This window comes from Thunnus thynnus, chromosome 13 (genome assembly GCF_963924715.1).
Source record: "Thunnus thynnus chromosome 13, fThuThy2.1, whole genome shotgun sequence".
NCBI classification, from domain to species: domain Eukaryota; kingdom Metazoa; phylum Chordata; class Actinopteri; order Scombriformes; family Scombridae; genus Thunnus; species Thunnus thynnus.
Window position 1 is genome coordinate 27115013 of NC_089529.1, and position 20281 is coordinate 27135293.

Consider the following 20281-nt stretch of genomic DNA (forward strand, 5'->3'; position numbering starts at 1 on the left):
TAAGGAAAGATTGTGGTCAAGATTCGTCACCTTAAAGGTGCCACAGATGATATTCAGCTCCACTAGATGTCGCACTAGAGCAACAGCATCTCAGAACAAAACAAATGCGAGAATTGATTACTCAATAAAGTTGGGGGGCAGGAGGGGGGTGGAATATCTGAACACACAGCTCATGAAAACTAGGCAGTGCTGATCAAATATAGATCAAGATTCTGTTACTGCATTTCCTATTTCTCACCTCAAATGTTTTCAGAAACATATTTTAGTATACTATTTAGCTGTAAGATGAGAAACTTTGTGACCCAGCTGCCTTGTTGACGACAGTCACGAGGAGGACAGGGAGGGACTCACATGCACTAACATGAACGTTCACATTCACTAACATGCATGAACAGCTGGACCGGCTATCAAAACAAAGAACAGAGAAGCTCAGATAAAACAACCACAGAGGGAGTGTGACTTCATTCTCTGCTCAGGACGCCATTACTTCACTATATCTTTACATAGCAAATAGTTGTTTGTTGACATCTAGTGGGGCTGAATGTCTTATCTTGCACCTTTAACAAAGTTGAACTACTTCTACCTTTGCATCTGACACTCTGCATTCATTATTTGTGTTTATTTGAGATCTAAAAAATGTTTTAAAGGTTTGACGAAAGCAAACAATGCTGTTGCTTTTCAGGTGAGGACAGTCTTGACTTTCAGTCAAACAGCTTGACAGACAGACAGACTTGCAACCCAATAGATATTAATGCCATACTGTATTTCTACCTGTCTGTGTCTGATTGACTGAACTCCAATCACAGCTGAGAGCTTTCACATCTGTCTGTCAATACAACTGGCATTGGACTGCATACTCTTCATTACAAAGTGCTGCGTGTGTGTGCTGTGTGTGTGTGTGCATGTGTGTGTGTGCGTGCATGTGTGTGTGCTCTCCACTAAATGAAATGTGTCACCTCCTCTCCTCTTCACTTTGACTGCATGTCTGTAATGAATCACACTCATGGAAATATTGCTAACCAGGAGCAGTCAGCCTCTCTCTCTTTCTCTCAAGAAAAAAATGACCTGTATCTACATCTTGTAGAGAAAAACAGTCTAATAGCAGCACCCTCAAGTGATCATACAGAAGAATTACAATTTGAATCACTTTAATAAACTGTCCAGTAACAACGGAAAACCTCACACAAAATAGAGACGTTTCATTATCTGGCATTACCTGTTAATACGAGTTAATTCAGTACATACACTAGATGATCCACCAGCAACCTCCAAGATTTAAGAAATATGTTTATATGATTTTTTGTGTGTTTTTTCCCTGAATTTTCTGATTTCATTGCACTGAAATATCAGCTCTGATTTCCATAGTTGCTCATAAATTGCTGCTATAAAGAGATGATGACCCTTAACTGATAAAACTGCCATCACTACTTCATGAGGAGGAAATAAACCGACTTGCATAATGCTTAAAAACCACTGGATATACAGTAAATGACATTGTTATTTGTTAAAATAAGCTCTAACAGAAGCTGAGAATATTGAGGAAAACATCATAATTGTGAGATTATGACCAAAGTATGATGAAACTATAAGAATGAGTATTAAATCAGAAATGTAAAAAATGTCATCTGTGATTATTTATTTCGACAATTTATTAATTTATTTTTCAGAGGAGAAGAGCACTCGTGCTTGTGGTGGGGTCAGTGTCTAGTTTCAGAATGTGAACTATGCTAGTTGTAAAAGGTGAGGATATTTTTATTTTTTATGATAAGGAAGGAAATACAAACCCGTTGCAGTGGTTGATGTGGATCAAAGCCACAGTAAAAATCCCATCTGTCACATTTCAGGTCCTCGCACGAAACTGCATTCAAACATTTTGCTGTTTTTAAAAGGCTTAATTGATAAAACTCAATGACACAAACTGTTTTCTAATGAATGATATACAAGAGCAACATTTCATTTAATGTTAAACATTTTTAAAATGGTTTGGCTGTCAACCATTTTCATGTAGGGGGACATGCACAGTGTAAATTAAAGCTGTTATTTTCTTTTTAAACTGTATGCCAAATTTATAGAAAGATTCTGGTGAAAGTTAAATGAAATTTACATTTTTCAAGAGAAAAAACATAAAATGCAATATTTTGGCTTGTTGTTCTTTGCATTTCAAACTGTTTTGCTCAAAATTATTTGGAATGTATGTCCCTTTTAAACATGAATATCAAATATTACCGATTGAGAAAAGAAAAATCTGATTTTACTCATCTCAGTCAGGTGAGCAAAAACTGATGAGTCAAGTTAACAAGACTGCATTTAATATGTAAACTTAACTGGTTAAGTTGGTTAAATAAGGAAGATATTAAATATGCATCACGTTGTGTAGTACAGTGACTCAAGTTAAGTCAACAAACTTTAAACTTTGGCAGCTGATGACAAAATGTGGATCTGTGAGGCTGGCTGCCTGCCTGTCTGCCAGATCCAATGTGGTATAAAATTCAGCCTTGGTGTTGTGATGTTAAATTTAGATTGGTTCTCCTGATTAAGCCTAGGTTGTAAAACTAAAGTTAGTTTGTTTGGATGTTTTATAGTGAAAACATGATCTCTAGATTTAGACACTATGCATCTTAAAAGGAAGCCAGGCTACTGAGCTGAATGTTTGTTTTTAACTATTTCTTTAAGATTTAAAACACTAAATGAACAAAATGGCTTCATGGACACCACTAACAGACAGAATCATGATCTAGTTTAGTTTAAACTAGTTTTTGTGGTCTATGAAGCAGATTGAAAGTATATACACAGAAAAACAAGACTAAGATTGACTTTCCATTTCTAGCAGGTAGCTGTTTTTACCAAACATGCTCTGATAAACCCACTGTACTGCTACCTGATCACCACAAAATGGCAAAGTTAGCGAATAGCTGTTGAAGAAAGTGGAAGCAGCTAAAAAGCCACAACCAATCCAAAGCTAAAAGGACAGTGAATACTGGGGCTTGTATTTGTCGCCTACTGCATTTGTAAGAAGGTAAGTGTTTTCTACAATTACTAAAGGTGATAATATATCAGGGTTGTAAATCTATGTGCTTCTCCTGCCCCCTTGCAACCAGTAATAAATGAATGCAACTTTAAAGAACAAGGCTGACATTAGTTTATTTTATTTCAATTCCCCTAAAAAAGCATATCTAGCAATGAATTAATCTTAAAAATCATTTGTATCAATGTACTTTCAGCCTACTATACTTTATTTCTTATACTACAAAAGCCCCATGTTGTCCAAAAACTATACATAGTGTTGCATTTCCAGGTGTACCTGTGGTCCCTGGTGGTCTAACATGCAGACATGGTCTCACAACATCCCCAATTTGATTGGGGCTGAGGATCTTTGCTGCATGTCATTCACTTTGTTCTCTTATTGTCGGTCATAGGCAAAATTCTACAAAAAAACAAAAACTTGTTGCATTTGGGTGGCATATTCAGTAATTGCAATTATTGTGGTGAGTATAGTTAAGTTGTCTCAGCTGGTCACACTACTGTAGCTACAAAGTGTAAATATGAAGAATAAACGTTGGGTTCAGCATAAAAAGATCAAGATAAAGATAAGAAATCCTCTGATGTTACACTACATCGTCACTGTCTGTTGAATCTCAAGTGAAAAACAACATTGCAACAAACAATTTTTCAACGTCTTTAAAACAGCAGTAATGTGCATGGACCTACAGTTGTTTACTTGGGTCTTATGTAACACTGTGTTTACATGTGTCCATTAATCCATTATGAATTACAGGTTGCACGTGTATTCAGTGTCCCGTTCCATTCATGGAGTACATCACACATCTCCTGCATCACCTGCTGGAGGAAAGATCCAGATCGGACACAGTACACTATGTTTTCTCCTGTGGGATGAAAGAGGAGCCCATGCTGGGTCAGGCCAGGGGTCGAGGCTGGAGCAGCTCGCCGTGTCCCTTTTCATTGCAGCTGGCTGAGGGTTTTACGGCCTTGAAGTACGCAGGAATGTCCACGTCTTGGTTTTCTGAGGGACATAATATTTTATTGCACCAAGGACACCGTTTCTGTCTCTCCTTGTTTGGCAGCTATGCGGTATGGCAACAAGTGTTTGCATTCCCCCTGGGGGAGGCAGGGACAAGGAAGAAGAAGAGGAGGGTAAGTTACTCAAACAGACCAGCAGGAGCCCAAACAGCACTGAGCAAAGGGGAGAGGAGCAGCAGAAGACATTACACCTTTCAATAACAAAGACTGGTAAGCGGAAAAATCACTTTCACCTCATACAGCTACAAATCTTAAGTCAAATAAATGCAGGAATCTCTCTAGGTGACTTTGAATCCACAGGGATTTGACTATTATAAGCTTTTGAAAGCTGAAAAGAAAGAGATATGTTTTAAGTACAGTTACCAGTTATTTATTTTTGCCATTATTCAAAACCTTTATCGGACCACTATCATGCAAAAATAAATAAAATCAATTAAGTATATATTTTCAGTTACTTTAAATACTTTCAAATCTATAAGGATGGAGAAATTGCATTTATACCCCAAAATAACACAACTGAAACCAAAATTAAATCTAGCTCTAATAATAATAACTTTATTTTAATAAGTGCTTATTCCAATCACAAAAAAAAAAAATCCATTTTCTAAAGTTTGTTTCTAAAGTTTTCAATTACAAACAAATATAGTTGGGTCTTTTTCACCCATGACATTTAACACAGCTGCCAGCAATAAAGGCTACCTGTATTATGGCCCCATGCTTTCACCCAGGACTGATTCAGTATTCTCAGTATGCTGCACGAATGAACACACTGCACTCTACAGTTTGTAGTGTGGTTATTAGACATAGAGTTCATGGTTAGGTTAGGACTCTGTGAGCTGCTCAGTTTGCAGAGCTCTGACCATTGTTAGTTTGCATCTAAATGAATTTTCAGCCATATCAGATTAACTTTTTAACTACAGCTGATAGAGTTGAATAATCACCTTCAATGAAAGCCATCACTTGCTCATCTCAAGCTTGTGGATTGTAGATTATTAGATCATGTCACATTCAAATTAGCAAAAGAATGGAGTTAAAACTTTAAGCATTTTATTTTAGGTCTTAGACAGGGCCGGAGGACTGCACCGCTCTGGTCTATATATCCATGCCCCTGCTGAGTTATTTTTATCTCCTGTGGGGACAAAACTTTATCCCCTTCATAGTGATTTATGATGCTTCACCCATAGACCATATAAAATATCTAAAATAAAAATAGGCTATTTAAAAAAAAATCTAAGTAAAGCACTTCAATATGAGAACAGTCATTAGTGCAACCAACAATAAAATCAGAAACGGACTTTCACTGTCAGCGCTCGCGTGACAATAGAGATGACACCGCGTTAAGGCTACGTGGTGACGCAGTAAATCGACCACACGTCGCCTCCTTGTCTGCTGAGAGATTTGCAGAGATGCAGGTAAAAGAGGGGCGACGCTCCGCGGATGATTCCTCTACAGGAAAGCATAAAAAGAAGCCAGAAGTCTGTCATCAAAGAAAACTGTTTTCTTAGACTTTTCTGACAAGTCTAAGGCAACTAACCTATTTATTTTTAAGATGACAGCACGTCGTGCTATTGCATGTCATGATTTCAATAGGCTATTGAAGTTTGCTGCGCATAGAGCTTACTTAAACAATGACTTGAAAGATGTATGGAGGATCGAAAATGCCAAAATCAAAAATAAATAAATAAATAAATGACTCAATAAATAAATTAATATGCTATTAAATGCACCAAAAATAATATAAAAAATAAATGTAGGCATTAATTAATTGATAAAATGTGGCATAAATTGACATTCCTGTTTTAATGTGCTTCTGTATTTGTTTATGTTTGTATAAGTCACCCTATTTATTTACTTGCCCATTTAATTTTCCATTTTACTCATTAATTTATTCATTTTTAAATTTATTTATGTATTTATTTCAGTATTATTTCCCCTTTGCATTTCCTTCCTATTTATTTTTCTGTATTTTCTTTTTACATTTATTTATGTATTTTTATGCAAATTAGGTGGGTGTCATTCGTGGGGTCAACTTTTTGCCTATTGGTTGATCACATTAGAGTGCACAGATCAACTATCAATGCCGCTAGCCTGCTATTTCCTGTATGTACCTACTGTATGTTCAGTGGGTGTCTGGTGTTGAGTAATGGGAAACATTAACTGTTTGAGTCAAGCATTGAGGCTGTATTACGTGTAGCTTGGAAAATAGTGATATGGGCCGCTGAATTTGATTAATTTACTGTTTATCTGACCGCAAATGAGACAAGAATTAACACAACACACTGACTCTCTCTCCCACTTGCTCTCTTCTATACCGTCTCCTGCTCCTGCTGGAGATAAATTAAGGGAAAGCAACTATTAGTTGTTGTAGAGGTGAGGCAGCCGTCTGGCAGCTCATGGATCCTGCTTTGTCTTTTTCTTTCTTCCTTGTCCTTGTGCCACACTGCTGCATGCTGGCCACAGCGCACCAAAAGACAGGTAGACATGTTGCTACCCGCTCCCAGCACAGACACCACACCAGGCTGCCCTGTGATTCTTTTTATTTTTGGACAGTCTAATGTGATCAACCAATACACAAAAAGTTGACCCCATGAATGACAGCCCCCTCATTTGCATAATAAAGCAGAAATGCATAAATAAATGTAAAAAGAAAGTATACAGATAAATAAGTTTGGGGAAATAAATAGGGGGGAAATGCAAAGGGGAAATAATACTGAAATAAAAACATAAATAAATAAATAAATTTGTAATGTTTACCATGTTCACTATCTTAGTTCAGTGTATTAGCATGCTAACATTTACTAATTAGTGCCAAAAGTACAGCTGATGCTGATGGGAATATCTTGCAGGTATTTGGTCATAAACCAAAGTATTTGAGAAGTTAAAATTTTGACCAGATGATGGTGCTAGATGAAAAGTTACGGGACCAACAAAGTCATTACAATTCATCCTTTGAGAAATTTCATGGCAATGCATTCAATAGCTGTCTAGATATTTCACTCAAAACCATAAATGTGAACCTCATGATGGTGCCTGAGGAAAAGTAATGGGATCACCAAAATCATCAGGATACATTGTCTGAGATCCATGAATTTTTGAACAAAACTTTGTGCCAGTCTATCAATTAGATGTTGAGATATTTCACTGGATAAGTGGACCATTTGACCTGCTGGTAAACAAAATAACAAAAAACTTGATGTATATAGAACCTTTTGTACATAAAAGACAGGGGATCACTAAAGTCATAATGATTCATCCTCTAGGGACATAAAATGACCATGTCTGAACAAAATGTCTTAGCAATCCATCCAATAGTTGTTGAGATATTTCAGTGTGGACCAAGGACAGACTGACATTGACACTGACTCTAGAGCCACGCCACAACCCTGGCTAAAAATACTGATCCGCAATTACTCGCTCTTCCTTCTTCTTCACTCTATAAAACAAAAACATAAGGGGACAAGTATTGATGAGTTGAACCCTGAGGGACATGATGGGCTCATTTACCAAACCAGGAAAAAATCTTTTACTTAATAACAACTGCAACCACTGAAGAAAATCATCAGTGACGCTGTTGGTCACTGCAGTTGAAATGGGGCCCCTAACTCTGGCCTATCGAGCTGTATACGGAGTGAAACCCTCCACACTCCTGGCAGTGGTTTGTGAGCAGTGCAGTGAGTGTCGGAGGATCTTAAGTGAGTGACAACGGTCCTGCACGTTGTTAGCAGGAGTGAGTCATCCTCAGCGCTGATTTATAGTTGATTAGAGACAGCTGAGCAGTGTGGCACGGAAAGGCAGATCCATTCCTGAGAGAGGGTGGAAGAAAATGCCGCTCTGGAATGACTATCCCTCCTTCGCATTGTTAGCTATAAAAAGAAAAGACCCTCGGCATCTCATAGGCCAGTCAACCAAACAGAAATATTTCAATATACATTGGAGCACAGTAAAAAACACAAAAAAAGTAAGCATAAAAGAGTTTTTTTTCTTGGGAAAACATTTTGAAATATTAATTTGTGAGGCAAATTCTTGCTAAAATGTGCCCAAATGATAATATTTATGTTGTAGGTTGCACTGACTTTTAATATTTGCTGCAAAGTTTATAAGACATAGTGATAGTCTAATGTAGATATATAACAGTAGTGGAGGAGGAGGTGTTGAAAAGATGAATAAGAAATAACTCTGAGGGAGAGAGAGACCCCTGCTGTGAGTGGCATGTCTGCTATTTGTGGAAGAGGGACGGGGAGGGAGAGAGAGGTTTTCCTTGCATGAAGGTATGGTACAGTAGAGGCACTGACAAGTGTGATGGCCAAGGCCCAATGAATGCGACGGATCCGCATGCCAGCGCGCTTGCTGCAGAAAACTGTTAGGTTGTAGACATGCAGTTGTCAAGATGTCAATCAGCCCAGGAAAATCTGATTCAGCCTCTTGAATTAAAATACACAATTTACAGGATAAGGCTCGTGATATACTTTATTTTTCTTTTTGTCAAGAAATTCCATGGAAAGAACAAAACTAACAATTTCCTGTGTAGCCAAAGTTTGATATAGCCTTTTCCCCTGGGCCCTAGAGCTCCATTATTGTCCAAAAACTATTAAAACACATCAATTAGTCACACTGTTGCACTGGGTGACATGTTCCTTCATCACCATGAATACACACACTAGTTTATTTTGAGTTAATCCCACATATATCATCCTGCTGCCAGAAATACTTACTAAAGCTCCAAATGCTGAGAATAATCCCCCCAAAATGCACAGTTTACTACAGTGTGTCTAACATTTGCCTAAAACTCCAGTGCCCAGCTGTTTTTAGGAAATTGTTGGGATTTATAAAAAAGATTTATATCTTGGAAAGTCAAAGTATTGAGAGATGTACTGATGCATTGTTGGCTTTGGTCTTTTCATGGGATTTGTTGACAGCAATAAAAGTACGGGATGACCCCAGCCTTGACCTTTAATATGAGACGAGGTAGATCATAATGTACAGTATGCAGTCCAAGCACTGTATTTTCAACCTGTGAACTCTGCAAGCCTATCATGCACAATAAACCACAAAATTTCAATTTATTTTACCCCTGCTATTTCCCAATAGCCTTGAACCTACATGTGATGTGCATACAATTAATAAATTATGTACTAACGGCAGCTACCACAGCTTGAGGCTGAAGCCGATGTGGAAGGACCTTAAAGTGCCACCGACTGCTGCTAGATGCTCCAACTGACTCTCATTGAAAAAGCGTCAACTTCTCTCTAGAAATACTAAGTCGACCATTTTTTTCAACGAGTCATTATAGTCTCAATCTCTAATTATTGCTCCATTAATGAGATTTGAAGACTTAGCTTTAAAGTCTGCAGTGTGGGAATTGAATGACCGCTGTGTCTGACAGTTTGCTCACCAGCTGCTCTCAACAGTTGGACTACTATCGCAATGTTTCGGTCATTTTAATGTGTTAAAGAATTTCTTCTAATGACCATTAAACAATAGAGACCAGAGCCAAAGTATCAAAATTTAACAGAATTTATTTTCTTGTACAAGAAGGAGCGTTTTGCAGTGCAACACACGGGATGAAGTTACAAAGAAAAAGGCTCCCAGTGGAGCGCTTATAACAGGGTTTTATACAACTTAAGTTACAGTTCTTTTCTTAATCTATCAAAATACAGACTTATAGATAACGTCATGTCTGTTTTCAGTTCTCCTGTCCAGGAGCCATCCTGCCCAACTGACCCCCAGATGACATGTCTCACTCTGTCTCCAACGAATTTTAATTTCTACATCTTCCTCTTTACAAATATAATGCTGAACTTCCTTTAACCTTAGCTGATGAGTCTGCTGATGTTGCAGAGTTGCAGTACAAGACTGGAACAATTCATCATGATCTAGATAAAATAGTAACACTCATACACAGTGTAATCATCATTTTTATAACATAATGTTACTTGATTAAGATACCTGCCTTGTTAGCACAATTTAGCTAAGGTAGCTAACATTGGCCCAAGTGCAATTTGCAGCTCAGTGTTCCCAGGAAGCTAGCGTTAGCTTTGCTCCGAGGTAGCAGGGCGTGTTTCCATGTCCTGGTTCCAAATGGCACTGACCATAAGCTGCTTCTGCTTTTGGGCTTCAAACCGGCTCCATTGCAAACCAGTGGGTGACGTCACACCTCACTATGTCTATTGTGCGCAACTGATGCATTAATTTCACCCTGGGACTAACGCAACTCTTCGATTTGACTAACACAGGTATCAGGAGCTTGCTAGCCTGTGAGTTAACCATAGCAATGTCTTCCAGTACTTGTCTTCCAGTACGAGATGAGTAGTGGGTCAGAAGTGCCTTCATGTATTGACTGACAGCTGTGAGCTCCTACCCCTGACTTTGGCCTTGTCTAATAATGGCTAAAAGAATGAGGTTCACGTAAAAACTTGAGCAGAGAATATCTCTGTACTGCTGCCAGACTGTTCAATAAGCCTGAGTCACAGAAGCATTTGACAACCTGAAGATATGCTTTGAAGCATATTTCAAGTAAAAAGTAAACGAAAAAACATACACACTGTACCTTTAATGCTATTATTCTCAATGTTTTTCTTTACACTTGGTGAAAGAAAATCATCAAGTCACATGAATAAATCAACAACAAAACAACAAAGTCAAAATGTGTACCTTTTTAAAACCTCATCCATTCACTTCTATGCAACATGTTCTATTCATATAATTGTCCGTTGTGTATATCATAGCTCTATTCTTGTTTCTATTCCATTTTACTCTGACAGACCCCATGACTGCTCTAATAACCTAATTTCCCCACAGGGACCATTATGGTTTCATGTTATCTTCTCACCTCTCTGGAAGCTGCCCTGCTGGCTGGGGGTCGTAACTAAGACTTCTCCAAAAGGCCAGGGAAAGCCCTGGAGATAGGGACGCCAATAGTTTGTAGGTTGGAGTGGTCTAACACTATGTATAGCTTTGAAAACAGAGAAGGCGGCATCAGGGGTTGAAGAGACAGGGAAACCTTTGCCCCAGGGGCTGTGGAGGGAGCAGGCTTTGAATACCAGGCAGAGCTCAGCGAAGAGTTAAGAGCTGTGAAGTTCCAGCTTCCTATGCAAACGTGACATTTCAGTGGAATTTATTTTGGCCCAGATTAAACATTGTGCCTTGACAAAATGTGTCCGGAAGGAAGAGAATAGAAATGTGACAGAGGAAGACGCTGAAGACTTTTTGACCTTTTCTTTTAGGAACCCATTCTTCATTAAGGTGCAGCAACAGATCTCAGATCTCGTAAGTTATAACGCTCCCTCCTAATCGTTTTGTAACCACTTTACTTGTGCCAGTATAGGACAATGTGGTGTTAATCTAGTTGTTTTAACAGACTGCACTTACAAGAGATGACAATAATAATGGTCAGTCATCAGTTTGTTGTCTTTGTCTGGAGTGAAATATCTACTGGAGGGATTCTCATGAAATTAGTCGATAAATGATGATTTGTCAATTTCCTGACTTTTCTTCTAACACCACCACCAGGTCAAAATTTACACTTATAAAATGCTTCATAACAAGATAAACAAAAAACTGTTTCCCCACTGAAACATGCAGTTGTTATTACTAGCATGATGTGTACAGTTTGCATACTAATGCTATGTCAACATGCCAACAGTTAGCATACTGAAGGGAATTCTATCATTAGCTACAAACATGCTACGCCTACATACAACAACAACAAATGAATGAAAAATGAATGAATATTTTTTTCCGGTCATTTGACCCATCTCATATGGGATTAATCAGACACAGTAATCATCAACAAACAAATATTCTTACATGTTTACCCATCTTAAAACACAACTGGCAAGTTTAAACATACAGCCTGCACATATAAAATCCCAAAAGATCTCACAGTAGGATTTACATAAATACAGTGCATACACACAGCCTCATTCAAATGCAAATAATTGTAAAGATAAACAAAACAGAGTCTAAAAAAACATATATGCACCAATTTACATCATAATTCAATTTAATTCTATTCTGTTCAATTTAATGCCAAAGTTAAGTGCACACATTAGCATTAGCATATTAACATGCTAAATGTTACATGCTATATTTAAGTATGCTAATGTTACCAAAGCTCATCTGTACTTATCTTAATGCTAATGTACAAAGATAGTACAGCAGTCAAGTCTGACAATGCAGAGCTGTAGAAGATAAACCAATCTGATCTGACTTTTTCGCTGGCGTGAAAGGCTGAACTGTTTTGCCCCTCTAGTTAAAAGGACCTCACATGAGCCTCATCTGTGTGTTTCTCCTTCCTACCCATCTAGCTATCGCCAGATCTACCAGAGGCTGGATTACAGGTTGCAAAGTGAGGCTACACAAAGTGTGGACAACAGCACTATGGGCAGGAACGACGACAACTTGGGTCCCTGGATAGGTATCTCCACATAAATGTTGATCATTTATGTCACGTTCATCATGTGTAGTCCAGCTCACACTGAAGTCAGTAGGTGGACTCATGGGCACTCTAACAAGATGCTAGCCCTGTTCTGGACTGTCTCATCATCTGCGTGGGAGTCAGTCCTGGATGGTTTCCATAGAACAGTTCAGGGAAGCAGCCAAGCACAGCTCTTTAGCGGATGGTTTGCCAAACCAACCAGTTTTCTTCATCCTTGAAGTCTTTTCTCTTGTAAAACCAAAAAATACTTCCCGTAAGATATAATTACTGACTTTGTTTGTTTTTGAACAAGGCAAAGAATACGCTTCACTCAAACTTTAGACAAGCCAAACAAAGATGAGATGTATGATTTATTGGAAGTGTTTCCAGACAATATTTTTTTATTTTTCCAAGAGAAAAGACTTGAAGAATGAGAACTAAGTGGTTTGTTTGTCAAATTTACGTCTGGTTAACCGCCCCACCTCCATTAACGAGCAGCTCACAAACTCTTCCCAGAGCTTTTCTATGGGAACCATCCACATCTGTCTCCCAAGCAGTGGGTAAAAAAGTCCTGAATGGGGCTAACAAGACACATGAGGGGAGAGATAGTTTCCCCTCTAGAAGTGAAAGACACATTTTTTTTTCACTTGAAAATAACCTCTTGTTAATGCCTTAATTGTTCCCCATATCAGCTAATTACTGTACAACATTCAAGACTGAAGGTTAAAAGGAGCTATGGAAACAGTGTGTGTATTATTTTACAGCCAACTGGATATTGGCCAGTGCCCAATGGGTTGAGTTCAATAAAAGTTTGTTTACTTTTTCCTTTTACTAAAGTGAATAACAAGCTCTTAAGAAAAGTATAATACTTAAAAGTATATTTGAATATTTAATGATCACATCATTTTTTTCTTTATTGTGCAAAACATTTCGGCTGCAGCTATTGATGCTCTGAGTAGGACTAGTGTCCATTCAGTTTTTTTAAAATGTTTGTGCGAGTTTTTCATTGTTTTTTTGTGTGTGTTTTTTTCTCTAACATGTGGAGTGTTTATTGTAACTGTTTTAAAAGAACCCACGTAACAAGAAATCACCGCTCTGCTTCTCTTTCTGCTGGTAGATGGTGATGATGCCAAATCAGACCTGCACACTGGCAGAAAGACTCAAAACTTCAACCAGTGCAATCCCCTTACCTTCTCGGAGATTGGTAACTCTGTACGTTAATCTTCCTCCTGTCAACATTTTGGTTGGACCTTTTGAATTTATTTATTAATGCATGTATTAATTTTGCATTTCTTGCAATTCAGGATGATCTAAAATAGCAATTTAGTCTTGTTGCCTATTTACCCACTACCAGCACCTCCTATAAACCAATCTAGGTTGAAGGCAGAAGTAATTTCAAACCTACACAATAATCCTGAAATATATAAAAGGATTTCACTTTTTAACTACTTTTGCAAAGTTTTTGCAAAGAAATATGATCAGGATCCTGTAGAACCTGTAACATGTCTTTGAAACACCATTCTTCATTAACTGCTTGAACAATATATAGTAAAAAAAAATCTAAATCAACAAGCCTCTCCTCTGTTAATGCTACTAGAGCATGAGACACAAACAAAACAGGGAACCGCTTATCAAAACCACAAGTGGTCAAAAACTACACAGAGCACCTTTAAGTTCAAACTGTCCTTCACTGGAATCAAGTCAGTCCTGTTTTTCAGATTTAGATGTCTCTAATGATCAACTCCTGCATGTAATAAACAAACTAACATGTTTCAAATTGTCTTTCTCTTGTATTTTCTTGTCTATATGTCGGATTGTCGACCTGTGTGTCTCTTTGGGCTACGTACCACCAACGCGAACATGCTTGACGCCTTTATCGCTTCATCTTCCATTTGTCGCATATCTTCAGCACTCAACCCAACCTGATGACAACTTGCTCCAACTTGAAACCGCTTGCCACGGTGACAATACTGTCAACGGGGATGATAACGGAGTAGAAGAGAGTTACAGGGGGAAAACCTGTGAGGATGATGATGAAGAGGGCCACCTGGTCTATCACATCGGCCTCGTGCTGAAAGAAAGATGTACGTGACTGTTACCTCTGTCTTTGGTGTCTTCTCTGTCCTTGTCATAGCTTTGATGTTCTAACATCGTGAAGGTCACTGTGCATTCACACCACCAGCAACGCCAGAAATTATTTTCTTTTCAAACATCTTTTTAAGATTTTCAATTTTTTTTGAAGTGAGCATATGGAAAATATCAAGACAGCACTACATAATACATAATCTATACATTATGTATTTGTAACATCCATGTCACAGCTTTTCTTCAATACATATAGGCTACTGGCAGATCAGAGCCATATAAGGACATAGTAAAAAGATACCAAACCCTACCAGAGGAATACATAAAGTAAATAGAGAAGGAATCATAATAATATAAAATTAAATTGATTGTTGGTGCAGTAAAGTTGGTTGGAGGTGAAGTTTGGAGCGACGTTTTACTCACATCCATCAGCATTTATCTCACACTTTTGTGAGATTTCTACAGTAAATAACTTCTCATGCAAACTGACGGGTAAAGCTCCAGGTGGTGTTGGATCAGTACCATTGAGTTTGCTGGTGGTGTGAACACAGAGCTTGCATTTACACCTGGTTGAAATCCTATGACAGTGTGAGCCACAGAACCTCCAGATGTGTTCTGAATTTGAAGGTAAATGTCTCTACACATCGGTCCCCAAATCTCTACACCTTCACTATCAACCGTGCTGTGTCAGTTGTTATCAGACTCTGCTGAGCCCACATCTTCCCTCCACATCTGGCCTCAAAAAGACAAAAACTAATGCAGTTTCAGATTTGCATTTCATCAAAAACTGCAGCGTCTTCTATGATTTCTGTGACACACAGTGGGGATCCTGACACAGGAAATAAGTCAAGGTCGTCTGGTGAATAAGTTCAGTGTTTGCCGCAGAAAAATGTGACATCATTTGGAAACGGAGTGCCTGTTAACACCATTAAACCACTGACTGTTCAGTGCACAATGGATCATGGTATACGAAAAAATGAAACAACTGTGACTGCATTTCCGAGCAACACATGAGGACGTCTTTGAAATGCGACAGGCCTTGTCGACATGTTATCGGTTTCAAAATCAAGACTCTGAAGGATGCAGCCATTGAATTAAGATGCAGTATATTTTCATGTACTTCCTGTTTATTTTTTTGGCCTATTTTTGCAATTATCTCTTATTTTTTTATATTGACAATTGCATTACCCTCTTAAGACATTCTGCTTATATTTCTGACCCTAATAAATATCTGTCTCTCCTTCCCAGATGAGGTGGTATCTACACTGGGAACAGGAGCCTTTGGAAACGTGGTGGAGTGTATTGATAGAGACAAGTAAGCATACATCTTAATCGATCATTGACCTTCTATTGAATGGCTTTACTGCTTGGATTTAATCTTCTTCAAACAGATCCAGAAATTTTTAAGGTTTCCATCCATCATGGCAACATCAAGAGTTATTAGCCAACAGCCAGAAACCAGAAACCATTTAATCATCATGCAAACTAATTGCACAATAATTCATCTTTGTGGCATTAATGCAGGAAATGTTCTTGTCTTTATCTGTGCATCTGTGTGCACCTGTCTGTATATTCAACAGAGCTGAGCATGTGGCCGTGAAGATTGTAAGGAACATCGACTGTTTCCGTGAAGTTGCAATGTCTGAGATCGCAGTGCTGGAGGAGATCAACAGCCTGGATGACAACAACAGATTGTGAGTATAGCTGCAGCAGATCAGCAGAGCAAATCCTGGAGGGCTAATTCATCCTCTAAAAGCATTAAATGTGACCTTTCATGCCCTTAATTTACCCATGTGCTATTGGTAAGGAAAGCTATTCATACATAATCATTTCCCTCATTTTAATTCTGCAGCTTTTCTGTTATTTAGATGTCTTGCCTCATGTTTATAGATCACTTCTTCTCTCTCGCCAGCGCTTGTGTCAGGATGCTGGACTGGTTCGACCACGAAGGTCACATCTGCATCGTGTTCGAGCTGCTGGGTCTCAGCACCTTCGAGTTCCTCCGACAGAACGACTTCCTGCCGTTCAGCGTGGAACAGATCAGACACATGGCCTTCCAGATCTTCAGAGCCGTCTGCTGTGAGTCGAGTGTCTGCTGCACCACCGCGGACAAAATATTCCACAGTTCACAGCAGAAATATCCAAATACACACAAGTGCTGAAACAAGTGGTTGACTAATCAATTAATTCATTAACTAAATATTAAATATAGTTTGGGTAATCAATTAAAGATATAATCCGTAAGATTTTAGTTTGGTGACACCAACTACATTTGCTGAAATACAACAGAAAAGCAACTGATGTATCTGTTTACAGTGCAACCAACCAAATTTGCGTTGTAAGTAGGAATTTGAATCCAGGGCGGGAATGGTGGACTCTGCCACTAATGATGAAAACTACTATATAGAAAGTTAATTGCAAAATGTAAATACAATACACATGTTGATAAAAGTTAAGGATTATAACTTAAATAGGTTTTGTTAAACCTATTAAAAATATCAAATATTTAAATTCAGCATGCTTTTCTTTGTTTTAGCTAATTCTGGATGCAAAATGAATACTTACTGCTGCTGTAAGAAGAAAATCAAGATAAATTTTGGGCTCTGATTTTGACATTTGACATTATTTATGATGGAAGTCTTTCAACCTATTAACAAAAAAAGCAGTTTGATCATTTGATCAATCAGTAGTGAAAACAATTATCACACAGACAAATATTTTGCAACCTGGAAACATTAAACCCAAACTATCTGCAAGGAGAGAGGAAGGTAAGTGAGATAAGTGTAAAACAACAGGGTTATAATTTCACCATCTCTTTTATACAAATTGCAGCATTGTGAGGAAAACCTGCTAACTGTGTGCTGTTCATCTCACCAAGACTACATGGAGCAACATGTCATCACAGTTATAGTGGACTGTTTGTGTTTTTCACAGTCCTGCATCGTAACAAGCTGACCCACACAGACCTGAAACCAGAAAACATCCTGTTTGTCTGCTCTGACTGTGACCTGGAGTTCAACAGCGAGACGGTAAAAGCAGACTTAATGAGCCGAAATGGCCAGAATGATTGTTTTTTTTTTGTTCTAGAGGTTTGTACTGCCAACAAAATACCAACTAAAATATCAAAATGTCATGCTGTCATTTCAAGGTTGTGCAAATAGTGAAGGGTGTTTAGCAATGTGTGTGTGTACGGTACACATATATATATATATATATGTGTGTGTGTGTGTGTGTGTGTGTCAGAATTGTGAGGAGAGGAAACTGAGGAGTCTGGATGTGAAGGTGGTGGATTTTGGCACCGCCACATTTGACCACGAACACCATGAATCCCTGGTGTCGACACGCCACTACCGAGCTCCAGAGGTCATACTGGGTACACACACACTCATGCACACGCACACACACATAGAGCTTCTAAATCGGACCAGTTTACCGTGACATTAATACATGTTTTTATTTTTAACCGTGTGCTCAGATCTGGGTTGGAACCAGTCGTGTGACGTTTGGAGCTTGGCCTGTGTTCTCATGGAGTACTACCTCGGACAGACACTCTTTCCGGTACACAATCACACATACACACACACACACAAACAAACAAACAAACTCACAAAGACATGTGTAAAGACTCTTACTGAATATACTACATCAATAGTCCCTAATATTGATCATCACAAGTCCAAAGATCGAAAGATAATTTTATTTCATCTTGGTTCTTACTTTCAGAAGTGTACAAGAGCACACAAACAAACACATACAAACACTAAAGAACAGTAATAAACGCTGTCGCCCTGTCTGTCTGTTGTTTCAGACCCACGACAGTAAAGAACATCTAGCCATGATGGAGAAAATCCTGGGACCGATCCCCCCCCACCTGCTGAAACAAACCAGGTAAGAACAAGAACTAAGCCTCTTATTGCTCATTGATTTTGTTCTCTGGCTGCACAGACTGTACGGCTGGTTCTCACTGGGATGAGTCACACTTTTACATAGAAGCATCCCACTGGATAATTAGTCTGAGTGCACACAAAAAATGTGCATTATCACATTTGTTTACAAAAAATGATAGAGTTAGATAAGTTTTATCAAAATGTACAATAAATTTTAACCTAATGTCCACAATATTGGCAAAACAAAATGTTTATGCATGTATTCATCCACTACTGTTATGCAAATATTAGGAGTTGGTCATTTTCCAGCCGGGTGCCATTAAACCATTTTGGGGAAAGATGGCGCAACAACATGATGTAATTAAAAGAGCAGTTGAACCTAAAACAGTGAAAAGCTTTGCTTGTGCAGCCTTAGCAATGTTATGTACCCTGGCGAGTCATGGTGTACATCAGTATCCATGGTGATAGATGTGTCTTGCTTATATCAAGAGTGGTAAGATCCACAGGTTAAAGGGGACGTATCGTGCACATTTCTGGGTCTGTATTTATATTCTGTTGCTCTACTGGAATATCTTTGCATGATTTACAGTTCAAAAAACTCCTTATTTATCTTAAACTGGCTCTTTATGGAGCCCCTCAGTTCAGCCTCTGTCTGAAACAGGCTATTTGAGCTCCTGTCTCTTTAAGGCCCCCCTCCTGATGACCCCACTCTGTTCTGATTGGTTAGCTTCCAGCTCTGGAGGCTAGCACAGTAGTAGTAGGATATCACTTCTTTTTCTCTCAAAAGTCAGCTTCTCAAATACATCTGTACATGTTTGGGCCAAAATCAGATCAGTATGAGAGTGGACAACAAGACCACAGAACGGATGGCCGTCGACGTCAGTTCAATGAGAACATCAGTGCGATGGAGAAGTAGAAGTTACATTGAAAGTCATGGTTTTTGACTTTCAGGGAGCATCTTTACATATATTCAGCCCAATTTTTGGAACTTTGACCATGTTAGAAAATAACAAACAAGGCATGATATATCCCCTTTAATGTCCTCTCCACGGCTGTGAAGAAAGAAAAAGTTTAACTTACCTGCAACAAACTACTGTATAATTTATGTGTATGTACTTTATTATGTTTGTAGAAAGCAGCACTACGTGCACAATGAGCATCTGGACTGGGACGAGCAGAGCTCCTCTGCTGATTATATCAGGGAACATTGTAAACCTCTGAAGGTAAACAGCATTCATATCAGCCAGCCGCTGTTGTGTGGTAGAGGTGCCACCAGCATGAGGTAACAGTTACTTTCGGTCTCTCAGCAGTACATGCAGAGGAAGAGTGAGGAAGAGAGGCAGCTGTTTGACCTGCTCAGCTGCATGTTGGAGTACGACGTCTGCAGACGGATCACCCTGGAGGAGGCGCTGTGGCACCCATTCTTCAGCTCGCTGAGGACGTAGAAGCAGCAGCGCAGCTAGCACTAGTTCAAACACACACACACACACACACACACACACACACACACAACATCTACCTCAGCCTGTAGTTTCAGTGTCATCATTGCTTAACTTTTTATAGTACACTTTCAGTTTAAAACTTTCAGTTTAATTTACAGTAATAACAGTTTTGGAGAGCATTCCTGTTTATTTGAGATGCATTTTTTTGTCATCCCATCATGATCTAACAATCCACATTTCATTGTAAAAAGTCAAGTGTAAGTTAGAGCAATTCTGTGTTTTCCTTTATTGATTGTAATGAATATTTGCCAGCAATTTGTTAATACATTGTTTGTTTTTGGTGTGTCTCAATTCTGTTTTATTAAAATTCAATGAAACGTTTTACTTACGTTGCTTTCACAACATCGGACGTG

General features: G+C 38.6%; 1 protein-coding gene and 1 long non-coding RNA gene across 6 annotated transcripts; one reads left to right on the forward strand and one right to left on the reverse strand.

Annotated features, from left to right (window-relative positions):
• Nucleotides 1–3663: 3663 nt before the first annotated feature.
• LOC137196060 (uncharacterized) lies at nucleotides 3664–5624 on the reverse strand. Of its 2 annotated transcripts, XR_010931205.1 has the most exons (3): nucleotides 4980–5624; nucleotides 4272–4366; nucleotides 3664–4116 (listed from the first exon to the last, which is right to left on the reverse strand). It is a non-coding gene; the product is annotated as an uncharacterized lncRNA (long non-coding RNA). The 2 variants fall into 2 exon arrangements; XR_010931206.1 differs by lacking the exon at nucleotides 4272–4366.
• LOC137196057 (dual specificity protein kinase CLK4-like) lies at nucleotides 4092–20207 on the forward strand. 4 transcript variants are annotated; one of them, XM_067608857.1, is made up of 14 exons: nucleotides 4092–4248; nucleotides 11262–11304; nucleotides 12345–12454; nucleotides 13572–13666; nucleotides 14364–14538; nucleotides 15788–15854; nucleotides 16120–16233; nucleotides 16452–16618; nucleotides 17474–17568; nucleotides 17783–17912; nucleotides 18015–18097; nucleotides 18348–18427; nucleotides 19559–19649; nucleotides 19734–20207. In XM_067608857.1, the coding sequence occupies exons 1-14, from the start codon at nucleotides 4092–4094 to the stop codon at nucleotides 19869–19871; spliced, it is 1545 nt and encodes a 514-aa protein (XP_067464958.1). In that variant the 3' UTR covers nucleotides 19872–20207. The 4 variants fall into 4 exon arrangements, 3 of the variants coding, with proteins under 3 accessions (XP_067464958.1, XP_067464959.1, XP_067464960.1); XM_067608858.1 differs by having other exon boundaries at nucleotides 19737–20207; XR_010931204.1 differs by lacking the exon at nucleotides 19734–20207 and having other exon boundaries at nucleotides 17783–17902.
• Nucleotides 20208–20281: the final 74 nt, after the last annotated feature.

Coding starts and splice junctions, on each gene's coding strand:
- LOC137196057 (XM_067608857.1), top strand. CDS start 4,092: ATGGCAACAAGTGTTTGCATTCCCCCTGGGGGAGGCAGGGACAAGGAA. Junction 17,913..18,014: donor AGCTCCAGAGGTCATACTGG/GTACACACACAC, acceptor CCGTGTGCTCAG/ATCTGGGTTGGAACCAGTCG. Junction 18,098..18,347: donor TCGGACAGACACTCTTTCCG/GTACACAATCAC, acceptor CTGTTGTTTCAG/ACCCACGACAGTAAAGAACA.